The sequence below is a fragment of the Hesperophylax consimilis genome, chromosome 7, assembly GCF_061612785.1.
Source record: "Hesperophylax consimilis isolate HC1 chromosome 7, BYU_Hcon_1.0, whole genome shotgun sequence".
Classification (NCBI taxonomy): Eukaryota; Metazoa; Arthropoda; class Insecta; order Trichoptera; family Limnephilidae; genus Hesperophylax; species Hesperophylax consimilis.
In genome coordinates, this window is record NC_142842.1 from 4,003,348 (window position 1) to 4,021,819 (window position 18,472).

The window sequence follows — 18,472 nt, forward strand, 5'->3', positions numbered from 1 at the left end:
AGCAGTGAATATACGAAAAAAATGTCGGTATTATCCAATAAGTATTTGGCTTACATGTTGACTCCAGTTCCAGTTCTATAAAATCTATGTACACTCTTCATTGAACTCCCTTTTAACTTCATAATATTATGTGAAAATAATCTCATTTTAATTGAATAATTTTATATATTGATCATATACAAATAAGATATATTTAACTCATTGGGAATAATGTATTATAAATAATTTTGTAATACATTATTCCCAATGAGTTAAATACCCAATGGACGAGACAATACCCTAAAATAAAGCCAGAATATTAACGACGTAAGTGAAGCAGCCGTGCACAAAAATATTCGACGTGCAGCCCTGGTGTCTTGGACAGACCTGCGGTTGAATTTGCCCTAATCAAATCAAATATAATATAATCAAATCTCTTAACTAAAGTGGGATTCTTAACGACGTAAGTGATGAAATCGTGTAAAAATAATATTAGATCTACGGTCGAGTTTGCCCTAGCAAGCCTAGAAAATATTTTTTTTCCTGAGGTTTATTTTAATTATTTCTGATGAACCTATAGCTAAAATTTCAAAAGTTTCTATAAAGATTCATCGGGAAGTTACTAATTCATTCGTTCGTCAAGAAAAATAAAATCTAATGCTTTCTTCTAATTTTATAATTGACAAAACGTTTTATAAGATTTTCAAAATATTTTAATGGTACGGTCTTATTTTTGTTAATCTTAAATATAAATCACTTGCATGCGTAAGAATGAATTAGTAAGAAATATATAATATAAAATAAATAAATAATAAATATATAATCTATCTCTGCTGTATCTGGGGTTTTGCCTCAAAGAAATTGATAGCTGACCTGCAGGTGGTTCAAAACCGAGCTCTCAGAAATGTGTTTGAACTTCCATGGGACACTCATGTTAGGGACATCTGTTCCGTTTCTGGTATCCTTCCAATTACAATCCTTCCTAAATATGAAATCACAAAACCATCCTACAAATTACCCAAAAATCAACCCACACCACTTTACAATCAAGACATCCACAACTACAATACTCGAAATAACAATAAAATCCGCATTCCTCAAACACACACTACAAAATATGGGTTAAAATCACTGAACTATATTGCCTATACACTATCTAATTCGCTTCCAGATATGTACAAACACATCCACCATAATAAAAAATTGCAAAGCAATGCTTTAAAAGAATATTTTTTAACTACATTTAAAAATGAAATATCTAACTGTGTTGTCATTTCTTGTTGTATCTTATCCGTGTTTTTTTTGTCTTTCTGTACTTGTTTTCTATTGTTGTTTGTTCTACTTAACGTGTCATTATTTTAATTTTTACTTTTTATGCTGTATTGAATGTGAAACTTATATTTGATATCAAAATACCGTTGTAAAATTGTACCTACTACCTCCTACATATGAATTGTAAGTTCCTCCTGTCCTAAAATAAGTTCTGTAACTCATCGGGATTGCTCTAGCAAGAAAAAAAAACAATAAAATAAAAAATAAAATAAAATCCCTATAAAAACATTAGAGATTTTAATAATACGTTCATCACAAACAATTCAAATATGAGCGTCGAGCAAACCCCTGTTATTAGAATCTTATGTTGCCTTAACGTTAGAAATAAACGACCATCAGCGCCTAGATTTGAATTTCACGGTTTTAATAAGGTATTTAGTTTGTGGGTAATTGAATAATGAGGTAATGAGCTTCACGCGTTGTCAAACTGTCTTCAATTACTATTTGCCGTGTGATTAATTCACGACTGCTATTAATATACGCACTGGTTATTGGCGGCGACGGTGGTTACTGAGATTTCACCGGCAATATTAATATCGTATAAGATTCTTGAGTCAAACCAGCAGAAACGTAAAGGTAAACCATTTAATTTCCATCAGAAAATGAAACCACAGTTGAATTTTATTATTTTCACATTATAGGTACCAAATATACAACAAAGATTAATAAAACAAAACGGGAATATACGCATTTCAGGACAAAAAACATGTTGGTATAAACCAAAAGAGGAATAAAAATAAAGATTTTCACATCTAGCTAACATTTTGTGGATGTACATAATTAGAATAAAATAAGTAAATTTTTAATACCACTATATTGTACATATTTAATATACAAACGGTTTACCTTGAACTTTCATCAGAGTTATATAAAAATATATTACATATGATAAACAATATGTTTTTATAAAACCCTGATAAGGGTTGATTTTAGATTTTTATATATTAATAAAATATAAAATAAAGTGGTATTAAAAACAATGTTATTTCATTCTAATTTTTTAAATAAAGATTACACCGGCTTATAAAAACGACATTTTATAAAAAATGGAAATAAAAATCAAATTGTTACCAAGTAAGATTAAAAAACATAGTGTAAAATTATACTTACGAATTTATTTTATAAAATTTTTAGCGCAGGCTAATCATGTTAGGTACCTATCCAGAAGAGTCCATGTATATGATCACATTGTGACATTTGAATTTAATGAATTTAAATGGAAAAAGCTGGAATGATACAGAATTGAATTTTTGTTTAAACAGTGCTAACCAAAAACTTGTGTATTCTTAAAAAAAAGTTCAATTATGTATTTTTTTTAATTTTCAACCCGTTCTGAAAACGTCAAATTTACCATGTAAATACATTAAAAACAGCAAATAAATTCATCTCCACTCGTAAAATTCCAATTTGGATGTTTAAAGAACCCCGTTGTCGTTTAGCAGTGAAGTTCACCCTCCGGAGGGGGATACGGGAGCAATTTGCAGGAAAGTGGGGCTCTATTGGTTGCAAAATAAGCACCCCAACGTCTTAAACACCCCTCGACGAACTCTACCAGGGTCTGCAAACACGTTTACTGTATTTTATTCAGATTTGAGTCCACATTTGAAGCCACATATTGCATCGTCTTGAAATTGGTCTACTTCTAATGTGTCTACGTAAATTGAGTTTCCAAGTTTTTAGACGTTATGACAATTAGACAACTTTACGCTAAATCGAAATCTTTTGTTTCTTCAAATCCTATTTTCATATTCCCTTATAGTCCCATTCAATAATAATAACCAGATATTCAATAAATTATACACTTGATAATATTGTTTGTTTATTTCAACTGGACATAGCGGTGAGTGGAATACTCTGTCTGCCATATAAAAGCGTGCATATAAATAAATTACATGATATTAAGTTGAAAACAAAATAAAATAAAACATTATTATATTTGGTAGTAGTAGTACGGTGGCATGAGGGAAATTTTCCATCTATGGTGTAGCGTCGCGCCCTACTACTGGGCGACTGCCTGGACAAGAGTGTTTTTTGATCTCCGGTAGCGCTGACTCGTCCCACCTAATCTGTGGCGCATCAAGACAGCAAACCCATGCGCCCGTCCCTCTGCGAACACCAGTGAGGCGCTGCATCGCCAAGGGAGGTCGAACAGCGCCCTGCATGCATGGTTATACTTTACTCGGAGTGTGTTCATGAAGCCTTAGGTTTACCTTGTCCATAGTTCGCTAGTGTAAAAGCTCATGCAGTATATTTGGAATATTTGCTTTTTCACTGGAAGACTGCACTTGTTGAATCTCCTGGCGAGCAAATTGGCTCGCACGCTCAGTACTCTTCTTTGGCATTCTGTGTAATGTGTTTTATGTATAGTGAGATGCAATAAATAAATAAATCATTTAGGTCATCAGTGACAACATGCCCCAAATATTTTCCAAAAGCAGAGCTAACGGATTAACGTACTGTTTTTGTCACTAAGTTCAAAATGTCTACTACATAGAAACATATGTCTTTACATAAAGTCTTTATTCAATTTCTTATGAAGATGAAAACAACAGGTTTTAAAAGAAAGCCAAAATAAAAAATAAGAAGTGATTTTCTGTTTTACCGGAATGACCTATTTAACCACCAAACCATGTAATGAAATTGGGACAATTAGTGTCTTTTAGTCACTAAGTGAGTTTCAACATTTCTCCTGAAACTTGGCCCCTTTTCGTTTCCTGAAAACTTTCTGCTAATGAATTAATCCTGTCTGTCGGAACAATGCACAGTACATACTATACGTTTATATTAATACATACAGTGTGTATGACATGTATGCCTAAAAGTTACATGACAAATTTAACACGGACGAAATTACACGTGAAGGGAATTACACACACTTTTTGTATTTCTTGCTAGAGCAATTCCGATGATTTGCAAATCTTATACTTCATTATAGGACGAGAGGAACTTACAAACTTACGAATTTACTTAAAATTACATGTACTGAAATTACACTACTTAAAATAGCCTAACCTAGCGTATTTTGTTTTCAATTTGGAATTTTTTTTCACGCACTTAAACACTTTAAAACTAAAATTTAAGTATAGGTCAAGGTTTTGCACTATTTTTAATATTTTTTTTCCTTCTTAAATAATTAATTACATGTTATTCAAACACAATACAAACACAACACACCTCAAATGTTTAATATATTATAATGAGTTCACATACCTTCGGGCTTAGCACCCATTTGTAAGAAACATTTTTGTCGCAATAATATTTAATGTATTTTTTAAATTTATATAATTGTTAACCGCAACGTAGACTTAGCCCTAGTGAGGTTAAAAATAAAATTGTGAACAAGAAATAAACAATAAACAAACAAACAATCGAACAGATTTTTTTACATGTATAATTTAAGAAGGTGTAATTTTCTCTCTGTATAAATTCGTCCATGTGTTATTTCGTCCGTGTGTAAGTCTAGCAGTATAATATTAGTACGTCAAATTCACGCCTGTGTAATTTCATTCTAAAACAGTACATATTATACGATATACAGTGGAGCTAGAAAATCACAATTAAGACGTCGCGTCTGTGTAAGAATATGTTGTCCCTAAAGATGGAAAAAGTAGAGGGATTTGTCTTCAAAAGACCATTTCAGTTATTTGTAAAGATAAATTCATTCAGTTAATAAATTAATGAAATGAATTTCATCAAATTAGATTGAGTCATGTTTTTTTTCCAATTTGCTATTTTCTTTATTTTTATTTTTCAATTTAAATACGATGCATACAACGAATGGTAATTTGGACGAAGACCGAATATCGAATATTCGGCAGCACTCTCCTCCAAAGCGTCAAATATTCGGCTGCCGAATATTATCGCTACTACCAATATTTAAACTGAGGGGTTGGAGAAAAGTGCAATTACAAATGAGATTTTTGTTTTAAAATTGTCGTCTTCATCGTAAGGCAAACCCTTACAACTGGTTGTCTGCAAATGCAAAACAATATCCAAAACTAATGAAGTTTGTTAAAATTTAACTTTCCTCACCTTGAAGTAGTGTCTATCGTGAGATACTATTTTCGGAAGCTGGTATAGTCTACGAAGAAAAATGCAATCGTCTGCTGCCAACAAATACAGAAAAACTGATTGATTTTGAATATTAATACCGAATATCCATAACATATTTAAGACATACACTAAATATTAAAGTAAAGTAAATATTTTAAGAAATCACCCTGAATTAACTTTTGTTCACTAACTTTAATATGATTATAGTTTTTAATTTAATTTTATTTATTTTATATAAATATAAATTACAAACAATACCAAACCAAATGATCCTTTGTCTGTCCAACTGGGAAGGATTCCCGTTTCAGGACATCCAAATTGTGTATTTAGTACATAATATTCTTACAATGGAATAGCGATGCTGTCAAAACAAATTTTGAGAACATTGTTGATTGCATTCGAAGTGACAGAATGGTTTCTTTATCCTTGAAAGAATTGCAAAGATGTAATTTATTACTAGGGTCAATTTGGATAACATTAGTAATTGCATTCAGAACAGATGAATGGTTTCTTTCGGGACATCACAAGCATGAATTCTTTTCATGGCATTTTGGAGAACATTTACTAGTTATTTTACTAAAAATGCATACGTAAAATTACACATTTTAGTCTCAAATAATAAGCCTTTTTTAATTTTTAGGAAAATTTTATTATTGTATGATAATACGCAGTTATCAAAACATATATCATAAATTATTATTTGTCTAAACTACTTATACAAATTGTCTATCGTGGAAAAATCTATATAAAGAAAATATTCACTGCCATTTTGATTCTCGTGATAAGGATTTGAATATGAACGAACATTTTTAAATCCTCTACGATTTTTCAATCTAAGCTTGTGCCAAATCTCGTTTCTTGGAATTTCTTACCAAGAAAACGATAACTTGTACTCAACTTTTGTTAATATGTCATCAACTGTGTAATAAGTGGAGAAAGCAGTTAGACTTTTGGAACTTGCTACAACGGTTCCAAAATCACGACCTCGCGACAATGTCACCGGGTTTCAAATGAGCATTCGCAGTACGTGATTTGAACACATGATATACTTGCTCCTGCGTGATAGAGAGAGATGGCAATGATTGTGGAGGTGCCAATATAAAATCACAGTGCCAATGGCTCAGGGGGTATTTGAACGCCTCTGAGGAAACTGTAGAGTAATCAATCATGGAATCAAAGGTTCTTCGACCAGTTCTTAATAGACAAATGCGTCAGGTTCCAACCGGCCATCCCACACTCAAAAACCATTGATCCACGGTAGTATTGTTCTGTTCCCACCAATAACATAGCCAGTCTCCAACCCTCAACTTGGAATCCGCGCAATTATTGCACGAGCGCCTCCGGCAAACAGTCTGCAACGACTTTAGACATTAACACGACGTGATAATTCGACGAGTGTATTGCTGTTCAAACGTTCAATTTACAAGTCGTGTGCTTGTGTTGCTGTTTTAACGTGCTCTGTGATCAAATTTATTCCCACTTACATCAACACACAGGATAACCAAACATTTACATAAGCCGGTATTTTACAAGTATCCTTAGGTCAATTTATCCGACTTAGACAGAGCCTTTCTTTTATATTGATGGTCAGGTATTCAAAATTTCATCAATCTCGAAATAAAACTGTAGATTTGTATAAAACATAAACAAACACCACCCGCCCGTCACAGACAATCTTATTTACATAAATAGATTTAACTCTATCCTATATATATACTTAATCGGTTTTTTAAAGGTCTCTCAATTCTTCTCCCAATAATTATGTTTTTTTTAATAATTTAATTATTTTGTACATAATATGTTTCTTATGTGGAAACTTCACTGGTTTTTGCTACACAGTAAACATGTCATTTTTTATGTATTTTAAAGTGTTTGTTTAAAAAAAAAACAAAATAAAATAAAGTCTTGAGTTCAATTCCTCTGGTAGCCCAGTCCGCTGTAATTGCACAAGCAACATTTTTCGCTCATAATTTAAAAATATAATTAAATTTATTAATTATGCGAATATTTACTATGTATTAAGCGTTCTTGAGGTGAGTTTATACAAAAACCCGCGCTACACAAATTGCTATTTTATTATTATATAATAAATAGCATCATATTCCTTAACTAGCCGTGGAGTTCATACATTTAATAATGTCTAAATTCTAACACCAACAAGTTTTCGAATTCACTGCCCAAATTTATAAGTCAAATCATGTCAATAATATTATATGGAGGTTGGTTAGTTTGTCCACTACAAACACTTGTGTGAACTTATCCAACCGCTTTAATTTAAAAAAATATATATATTTACGAAATCAACAATAAAATATCAACACGTAAAAAATAAAGTTTTTTTATTATAATTCATCTATAAATATACATTTTCATTTTATTTTACTGAGGATTGAACCTTCCTCCCCCAGGGACTATCTTTTAAAACTAATTTTCTTTTTTTTGGTTTACTGATTGTCCTCCTCATGGAGTGGGTTCATGGGGAGAAATACGTATATGTCCCCGGATGTATGCGTGATTGCCACCAAGACCACAAATCTATCTGCTGAGTATCAGCTCGATCGCATGTCGGGAAGTGGTTTAATTTCCACTTTCAAGTGAAAAGGGATCGAAAGATGAGTTTAAAAAGCAAAATAAACTACATAAAGTTTCTACAAAATTAAATTTTTATCATAATCACATTTTTTGTTAAAGTGATTGTGATTTTCTTAGCCATTTCAGTGTTTGACCAATTTACAAAATAATTATCGGAAAATTTTCTTTGTGGTTGAAACGTAATTTATCAAAGAACAGAGGTCAACAGCATTGATCTAGTCTGAAAACGGGAGATGTGTGTGTTTTCTTTCAACTATCTGCTTTAGACAGCTGTCGCAAGTTATCAGATTGCGACAAAATGTTAGTAATTGTACCTATAATAGGAAAACGAATAAAAAAAAGAGTTTTTTGAAGGAAGCATGAAAGGAAGATAATATTTACTATTTGTTATAATATTTAAAAGACCTATTGGTATGACTGGAACACGTCACTCACACAGATGCTCCCGACATACATGTATAAGAATGAAAATTTTAAGTTCGAAATTCATGACTACCCCACGAGAAGCTGTGGAGATTTTAGATTTCCGATGATTCCGATTTCAATGAACTACCGACACATAGATTGTAAAGAAGCTAAAAGCCCTGCTGATTTTCGTGGGTTATGCCTAAATGCTATAGAGAATATGTTTTAGATGTAGTGTAAAGTCTGCCTAAATTTCATAGAAATAAGTTGTTAGTTGTTAGTAAAGGTTTATACTAGATATAAAAATGTTATTTTTATACCTAAATAAAAACATACATAAATATCATGTTTCGAGCTGGTTTTTCGATTTCAGAAAAGGAAAAGAAAAAGTTCAAATAATGAAAAGAACACACTGTAACTATTTCGGAAAACTGTACAAACTTTTTAAATATGTTTAAATTCGACCAACGCGGACATAAATATTTATCGCTAATAACAAAGCGTAAACAAGACAACATGCTGTTTCTCTGTGACGTTTGGCAAAGAACATTCGAACCAGTTGGCCGAAGTGTGTCCATATGCACTGAAGTGTTGATAAATAGTTTAGAGTGTCTAGATTCGAGTTATTGATATTTTCTTTATGTAGTTTTAAGATATATTTATAGGTGGCAGTCGTATCACCGCATGACAGAGACAACATGTCGGCCACACCCGAAAGGTTACAGCCGATGCCAGCCGATCTCCAGGCTAGCAGTTCAGTACGAGTTTCTTCCTGCAACAGAAATAACTTAGAGCAGTCTTAAGTCCCATTAAATATTCCTTGTAAATATCTCACAATTATAAACAAATTTACTCGTAATCTCAGATGAACCGAAGTAATTATTGAAATCTCCCGATAGTCAAATGTATTGATTAATAAAAAAAACTGGATTTGATTCGTTTGGGTGGACTCTATTGAACGACCTACATATTCGTGGGGTGATTACTTATAATGTGACTCAGAAATCAGATGATTTGAGTTACAAACAAAAAATACTTTTTATTTCCTCAAATAAATTCTAAATATATATGTGGCATACATGGGCGTACACAACACATATTCTTTGTTAATGGACGAGGAAATAAATGTTTTCTTTTAGTGTAATCCACAAAACGCTACTTTAGGAGTTACTTAGTTGTAGTAATTACCCGGTGGTATAATAACGGATATTTGCCATGAAGCAACGAGAGGTAAGGTTAGAGAGAATTGATTTCTTATAGTTTGTACTCCTTTCCTTGAAAGCATTGGCAGGCATTAGGGTTTTTCCTTGCCGGTCGTATAACAGAAAACATCAACTTAACTTATTTACTTGCACATAATTTACACAGGACAATAATCTTACTTCCAAGGAATCTCAAACCTTTCTCCCACTTTGTAAAAAGTTTTTTTTTGATGAATATCGTTGAGTTGAGACAACACTTACTTTATTAAATAGAAGTGGTCCAAATATGGGTTCTTGTGACACTCCCAACAGAACTGTAATATGGTTCGACTTGAAGCAACTTATGACTGTAACGTCACTACGGTTTGATACATAGGGTAAAAGACATCCGAGAAGGTTCACCGATTTTTTTCTGATGATCACTCAACTGTTTTAGAGTCGGGGCCAGTGTTCCTATGATACCTCACTTTTGATGTATGTTCTGAGGATAACTTGAGGGCAGAATGGAATGATATAGTGAAATACTAAGCTATTCAGATTTGATCAAATACGGCTAAAGCCTTCGCAAACAAAGTTTCTTTGAAATTATGGTATTTCATCAGCGCGATACTGAGGATATCTACCATTGTTGTATGATAATTATAATTTCTCAGTTGAACAAACATCGTGCGTGTTGATTTACAGAAATTTCATGTTAATTAACTCTACGATAAAAAGTAAATTTACATTTCAGTTGACTGTTTAAAGCGTGGGTAAGGTACAAATGGGAATAGATTGCAATTCACTCGTAAAATGCTTTTCAGATTAAAAATGCGTTGTTTTTAATGCAGCAATTGCGACTCTGAATGTAGGTACTAAATCCATAATTTGAACATACTCAATTCGAGCTCAAGAGAATAAATTAATATTAAAAAGGGTATAGGTGGGTACATTTGAAAATGAAAGCAAATACGAGCTATGTAGCATTGCGATAAAAGCTTTGCATTAGATCGCAATTTTATTTCTTCTGTAAATCTAGGTCGCTCTGGGAAAATCACTCACTACTGAAATGTGAATACAATATAAATATATAATTTTAATTAAATTATTTTGTTAAATATTATACAGTGAATAAGAACAAAAAAACAATAAATAAAATTGATTGTTTTAAGTATCGACAGGTCAGTGGCTGAGTTGGCATTGCGTTGAGGTTGCTTTGAAGTCCTCCATCACGACAAAAGAAAAAAATTAGCTCACTGTGGTCGTAGTTGGAGATTTTTAAATATTGTCAGGTTATTCGTAACCCGGGGAAACAAAATAGGTACGACAAGATATTGACTACTCCTGAGTAAACTATAGTTTCTTCAAAATAAAGTGTATTATGATCGCTGCAATCCAAATACTATCCGTTTAAAGTCAATTTTTTTAAATTCTATATATATTTTTTTTATGTGGGAAAAATCAATTGAAGGAAATATTTTCAATTCTGTATTTTAAATATGAGATGGGCAAAAATGGGGTAAAATAATTAGGTCCCATTGACCGAGTAGTTAGAGGCACAGATCCTGGGTTCCATTCCGAGTTGCGTTTTTCTTTTTTTGTTTCATGTTTTGTTTAAATTTATTAGTATTATCTTCTATTATCAGATCTCTTATATTTAAATGAATACCATTTTTGGAGTCGCCAGTTCATTTGGGAAACTATGAAGTAGGTAACCTTCTCCATCATTAAGAAGTAACGATACCGTCAGCCAAAAACATCCATGTGAAGTGAAGTTCTTTCTAGAGTAGTTCTTCAAGAAACTCATTAAATGCCTACTATTAATAGCCTTACCGTCAGGAAAAACTTAAATCATCCACCAAAATGATTCTTTTGCAAGGTTTTAGCGATAGTAATCCAAAAGAAAAACTAAATCGTAAAGGAAATATTATAACGAAAATGAAGACACTTTTATCGCAATCAATTTCAACAATGAAACATGTCAATATGCACATATTTTTGGATAATGTCGTGCGTTATGCATAAAACTGGCTTATTAATGAATGGGGTGAACTAATTAAACTCTTAGAACTGAAAGAAATCGTAAACACGATCCACAGACTTAATTAATTAATCTATAACGCGATCAATTGATTCCGTTCCAGCTTTGAGAAACAAAAGTTGTTAGTTAGGACTAATGACCTCATGAACTTATCAACTTCCTTTTTAGTTTCAAAAGTACAAGTTAATATTTAAATTCGTCATTGTCAATTTGTTCGTATTTTTAACTTTTACGTAGCTGTCTGATGTTTAGGAATGTTAATTCATAGAGAGATGAGCCAGTATTCCCAGCGTATATCGATTTCTGATTTATTGCGTTATCAACATCAGTCTTGGCATCAATAGTGCTCGCAAAATCTGTATAAAATCATCGGTAGTTACGCCATCCGATATTGTAAAGTTATCGTTTTCACTGTGCTAGACCCCCAGGTCCCCAATTTTGGCAAAGGGTCATTTTTTCCCAGTAGTACATTTTAGAAACGTCATCATTGCTAAGCGTTTAACTGTGAAAGTGGAATCATGGTTTTTTTGAGTTACTCCTAATATTTTTGATTCTTCACAAGGTGCCAACAAAACCTAAATGCTGTGTATAAACAGTAAAAAACAGTTTCATTTAAAAAAAAAAGTAGAGTATTTACGCAACGTTCAGAGTGGGATGTGCTCTCAGTATCGGCCTGGTGTAAGTTGATTGAAATGGCTCTACCCGTTTTTGGTAATAAGTTCTGAATAAACAGTTACTTCCCTACCTTTATCTTCCCCTTTTCCATCCCCTACCTACTACATTCAGCTTTACAACAACCTAAATTAGAATGGAAAAGTCTCACTGGCTCCAGATGGTTGTGAGCAGTTGGAACTCTTGTGCGGTATTCACATTTAAAAAACGGTCCTTGTGTATGGCTGATAAGGATGTAGAAAAATCCTAACTATAAATAGTTATCAAATGGAGAGTAAATCGTAGAAAGCAGCTACATTTAAAGTCAATACTAGATTCTTAGAATAGGCAATGCCTATTTTGAAATTCATGTTGACTGGGCCTTAATGTATTTACGCCTGTATTGCAGTTTTTCCACGCGTATGTTGTACTTGTCATATTTACATATCATTGTTCATATATCCAATAGTCTTGTACATTATTTGACATAATATGTAACATTTAATTTTTAAAATTACAAATAATGTGCAAATAGATTGTGGAAAATTAAGAAAAATGTTATAGTTGCAAAAGGACATCGAGAGTGCGGCGAGGGCAAATAAGGCGAGAACACAATTCGGGAGGCAGGTTTGAGTACAGCCACCCCACCAGCTGTGTGGCGTGCCAGATCGAGAGATGCTAGTTTCTCTAAATAATCTTTCGACCCATCGCCTTGGGCCACAGTGCGAGGGATATATTCATATGTCCATCACTCCTGGACACACTGATCCCTAGATTCCCACCCAACCCTCATATCTTTCACCTTCCCAGAACATCCTCTCCTTTTGTTTTTCCTTTAAAAAGTCCACGCAACATCAATCATCAAAAGACGAGGGAAATTATTTTAGTCTGGGCCTACTGTGCGAGGTTAATGTTTAAAAAAAAAGAAATTAATTGTTTTTTCCTATTGTTATATTTTTTTACATTATTGCGTGATTCTTATCAATTTATTTTCTGAATATTAAGTCAATTATTACACAAAGTAAATATAACTGAAGAAAGTGTATTTGTAAAAAATGGCATCAATAAGCATATAAAATTCAGGTTTACATCAAACATTACCATACTAATTTATTGTTTACTTTGTTTCAGGTATCGTCAACCGTGGCGACTCGTTCCGCCGGCGCCGCTCGCGCTCCAACAGCCTGGCGCCCCAGTCCCCGGGAAACCAGGCGCCCCCGCCGAGCCAAGGACACGCCGAGGAGGCTGAGGGTGGTCCGCCCGGGGGCCCCCGCGGCAGGGCCCCAGCCTTCCGCGTGGCCGTCATGGGCTCCTCTGGGGTGGGCAAGACCGCGCTGGTCAGCCAGTTTCAGACATCGGAGTGTATTAATGCGTACGACCGTCAAGCAGGAGGTAAGTTTGAAAAAATATATTTATTTTATTTCATCTACGTATTTCTGTTGTTCGTAGCGAACGTCAGTGCATCTTACAAGATACAAGTACAAATATCACATCTTTTATAATAAAAACACATAAATTTGTTTTTGACCACGATAGTTTTATTTTCACTCTACCTGTTTCGGAAGATCCCTTCCTTCGTCAGGAGAATATTTAATATTCTCCTGACGAAGGAAGGGATCTTCCGAAACCGGTAGAGTGAAAATAAAACTATCGTGGTCAAAAACAAATTTATGTGTTTTTATTATAAATTATGATGAGCCACAAAGTGAATGCTTTTTACAATTACGAAATATCACATCGTCTGCATAAAGTAGTAGTTGAGAAGTCAAATAAGCTTTTCACTTCATCATTAACCTCCCACACTCCGAATTTCTACCAATTCACCATTAAGCTCTCGAACTCCGAATTTCTACAAATTCATCATTAAGCTCTCGAACCCCGAATTTCTACCAATTCTTCATTAAGCTCTCGAACTCTGAATTTCTACCAATTCATCATTAAGCTATCGCAATCCGAATTTCTACCAATTCAGCATTAAGCTATTGCAATCCGAATTTCTACCAATTCATCATTAAGCTATTGCAATCCGAATTTCTACGAATTCAGCATTAAGCTATTGCAATCCGAATTTCTACCAATTCATCATTAAGCTATCGCAATCCGAATTTCTACCAATTCATCATAAAGCTCTCGGACTCTGAATTTCCACCAATTCATCATTAAGCTATCGCAATCCGAATTTCTACCAATTCATCATTAAGCTCTCGAACTCTGAATTTCCACCAATTCATCATTAGGCTATCGCAATCCGAATTTCTACCAATTCAGCATTAAGCTATCGCAATTCGAATTTCTACCAATTCATCATTAAGCTCTCGGACTCTGAATTTCCACCAATTCATCATTAAGCTATCGCAATCCGAATTTCTACCAATTCATCATTAAGCTCTCGAACTCTGAATTTCCACCAATTCATCATTAGGCTATCGCAATCCGAATTTCTACCAATTCAGCATTAAGCTATTGCAATCCGAATTTCTACCAATTCATCATTAAGCTATCGCAATCCGAATTTCTACCAATTCATCATTAAGCTCTCGAACACTGAATTTCCACCAATTCATCATTAGGCTATCGCAATCCGAATTTCTACCAATTCAGCATTAAGCTATCGCAATTCGAATTTCTACCAATTCATCATTAAGCTCTCGGACTCTGAATTTCCACCAATTCATCATTAAGCTATCGCAATCCGAATTTCTACCAATTCATCATTAAGCTCTCGAACACTGAATTTCCACCAATTCATCATTAGGCTATCGCAATCCGAATTTCTACCAATTCAGCATTAAGCTATTGCAATCCGAATTTCTACCAATTCATCATTAAGCTATCGCAATCCGAATTTCTACCAATTCATCATAAAGCTCTCGGACTCTGAATTTCCACCAATTCATCATTAAGCTATCGCAATCCGAATTTCTACCAATTCATCATTAAGCTCTCGAACTCTGAATTTCCACCAATTCATCATTAGGCTATCGCAATCCGAATTTCTACCAATTCAGCATTTAGCTATCGCAATTCGAATTTCTACCAATTCATCATTAAGCTCTCGGACTCTGAATTTCCACCAATTCATCATTAAGCTATCGCAATCCGAATTTCTACCAATTCATCATTAAGCTCTCGAACTCTGAATTTCCACCAATTCATCATTAGGCTATCGCAATCCGAATTTCTACCAATTCAGCATTAAGCTATTGCAATCCGAATTTCTACCAATTCATCATTAAGCTATCGCAATCCGAATTTCTACCAATTCATCATTAAGCTCTCGAACTCTGAATTTCCACCAATTCATCATTAGGCTATCGCAATCCGAATTTCTACCAATTCAGCATTAAGCTATCGCAATTCGAATTTCTACCAATTCATCATTAAGCTCTCGGACTCTGAATTTCCATCAATTCATCATTAAGCTATCGCAATCCGAATTTCTACCAATTCATCATTAAGCTCTCGAACTCTGAATTTCCACCAATTCATCATTAGGCTATCGCAATCCGAATTTCTACCAATTCAGCATTAAGCTATTGCAATCCGAATTTTTACCAATTCATCATTAAGCTATCGCAATCCGAATTTCTACCAATTCATCACTAAGCTCTCGAACACTGAATTTCCACCAATTCATCATTAGGCTATCGCAATCCGAATTTCTACCAATTCAGCATTAAGCTATCGCAATTCGAATTTCTACCAATTCATCATTAAGCTCTCGGACTCTGAATTTCCACCAATTCATCATTAAGCTATCGCAATCCGAATTTCTACCAATTCATCATTAAGCTCTCGAACACTGAATTTCCACCAATTCATCATTAGGCTATCGCAATCCGAATTTCTACCAATTCAGCATTAAGCTATTGCAATCCGAATTTCTACCAATTCATCATTAAGCTATCGCAATCCGAATTTCTACCAATTCATCATTAAGCTCTCGGACTCTGAATTTCCACCAATTCATCATTAAGCTATCGCAATCCGAATTTCTACCAATTCATCATTAAGCTCTCGAACTCTGAATTTCCACCAATTCATCATTAGGCTATCGCAATCCGAATTTCTACCAATTCAGCATTAAGCTATCGCAATTCGAATTTCTACCAATTCATCATTAAGCTCTCGGACTCTGAATTTCCACCAATTCATCATTAAGCTATCGCAATCCGAATTTCTACCAATTCATCATTAAGCTCTCGAACTCTGAATTTCCACCAATTCATCATTAGGCTATCGCAATCCGAATTTCTACCAATTCAGCATTAAGCTATTGCAATCCGAATTTCTACCAATTCATCATTAAGCTATCGCAATCCGAATTTCTACCAATTCATCATTAAGCTCTCGAACACTGAATTTCCACCAATTCATCATTAGGCTATCGCAATCCGAATTTCTACCAATTCAGCATTAAGCTATCGCAATTCGAATTTCTACCAATTCATCATTAAGCTCTCGGACTCTGAATTTCCACCAATTCATCATTAAGCTATCGCAATCCGAATTTCTACCAATTCATCATTAAGCTCTCGAACTCTGAATTTCCACCAATTCATCATTAGGCTATCGCAATCCGAATTTCTACCAATTCAGCATTAAGCTATTGCAATCCGAATTTCTACCAATTCATCATTAAGCTATCGCAATCCGAATTTCTACCAATTCATCATTAAGCTCTCGAACTCTGAATTTCCACCAATTCATCATTAGGCTATCGCAATCCGAATTTCTACCAATTCAGCATTAAGCTATCGCAATTCGAATTTCTACCAATTCATCATTAAGCTCTCGGACTCTGAATTTCCACCAATTCATCATTAAGCTATCGCAATCCGAATTTCTACCAATTCATCATTAAGCTCTCGAACTCTGAATTTCCACCAATTCATCATTAGGCTATCGCAATCCGAATTTCTACCAATTCAGCATTAAGCTATTGCAATCCGAATTTCTACCAATTCATCATTAAGCTATCGCAATCCGAATTTCTACCAATTCATCATTAAGCTCTCGAACACTGAATTTCCACCAATTCATCATTAGGCTATCGCAATCCGAATTTCTACCAATTCAGCATTAAGCTATCGCAATTCGAATTTCTACCAATTCATCATTAAGCTCTCGGACTCTGAATTTCCACCAATTCATCATTAAGCTATCGCAATCCGAATTTCTACCAATTCATCATTAAGCTCTCGAACACTGAATTTCCACCAATTCATCATTAGGCTATCGCAATCCGAATTTCTACCAATTCAGCATTAAGCTATTGCAATCCGAATTTCTACCAATTCATCATTAAGCTATCGCAATCCGAATTTCTACCAATTCATCATAAAGCTCTCGGACTCTGAATTTCCACCAATTCATCATTAAGCTATCGCAATCCGAATTTCTACCAATTCATCATTAAGCTCTCGAACACTGAATTTCCACCAATTCATCATTAGGCTATCGCAATCCGAATTTCTACCAATTCAGCATTAAGCTATTGCAATCCGAATTTCTACCAATTCATCATTAAGCTATCGCAATCCGAATTTCTACCAATTCAGCATTAAGCTATCGCAATTCGAATTTCTACCAATTCAGCATTAAGCTATCGCAATTCGAATTTCTATCAATTCAGCATTAAGCTATTGCAATCCGAATTTCTACCAATTCATCATTAAGCTCTCGAACTCTGAATTTCCACCAATTCATCATTAGGCTATCGCAATCCGAATTTCTACCAATTCAGCATTAAGCTATTGCAATCCGAATTTCTACCAATTCATCATTAAGCTATCGCAATCCGAATTTCTACCAATTCAGCATTAAGCTATCGCAATTCGAATTTCTACCAATTCATCATTAAGCTCTCGAACTCTGAATTTCCACCAATTCATCATTAGGCTATCGCAATCCGAATTTCTACCAATTCAGCATTAAGCTATTGCAATCCGAATTTCTACCAATTCATCATTAAGCTATCGCAATCCGAATTTCTACCAATTCATCATTAAGCTATCGCAATCCGAATTTCTACCAATTCAGCATTAAGCTATCGCAATTCGAATTTCTACCAATTCATCATTAAGCTATCGCAATTCGAATTTCTACCAATTCATCATTAAGCTCTCGGACTTCGAATTTCTACCAATTCATCATTAAGCTATCGCAATCCGAATTTCTACCAATTCAGCATTAAGCTATCGCAATTCGAATTTCTACCAATTCATCATTAAGCTAT

The 18,472-nt window shown here is 34.0% G+C and overlaps 1 protein-coding gene across 1 annotated transcript in view; it reads left to right on the plus strand.

The window, feature by feature from the left end:
- Rgk3 (Rad, Gem/Kir family member 3) overlaps nt 1-18,472 on the plus strand; it is a 471,507-nt gene that overhangs the window by 151,373 nt on the left and 301,662 nt on the right. Inside the window, exon 3 of the mRNA XM_089633132.1 lies at nt 13,366-13,626. Coding sequence (XP_089489258.1) covers nt 13,366-13,626 — 261 coding nt within the window. The remainder of the gene's footprint in view (nt 1-13,365; nt 13,627-18,472) is intronic.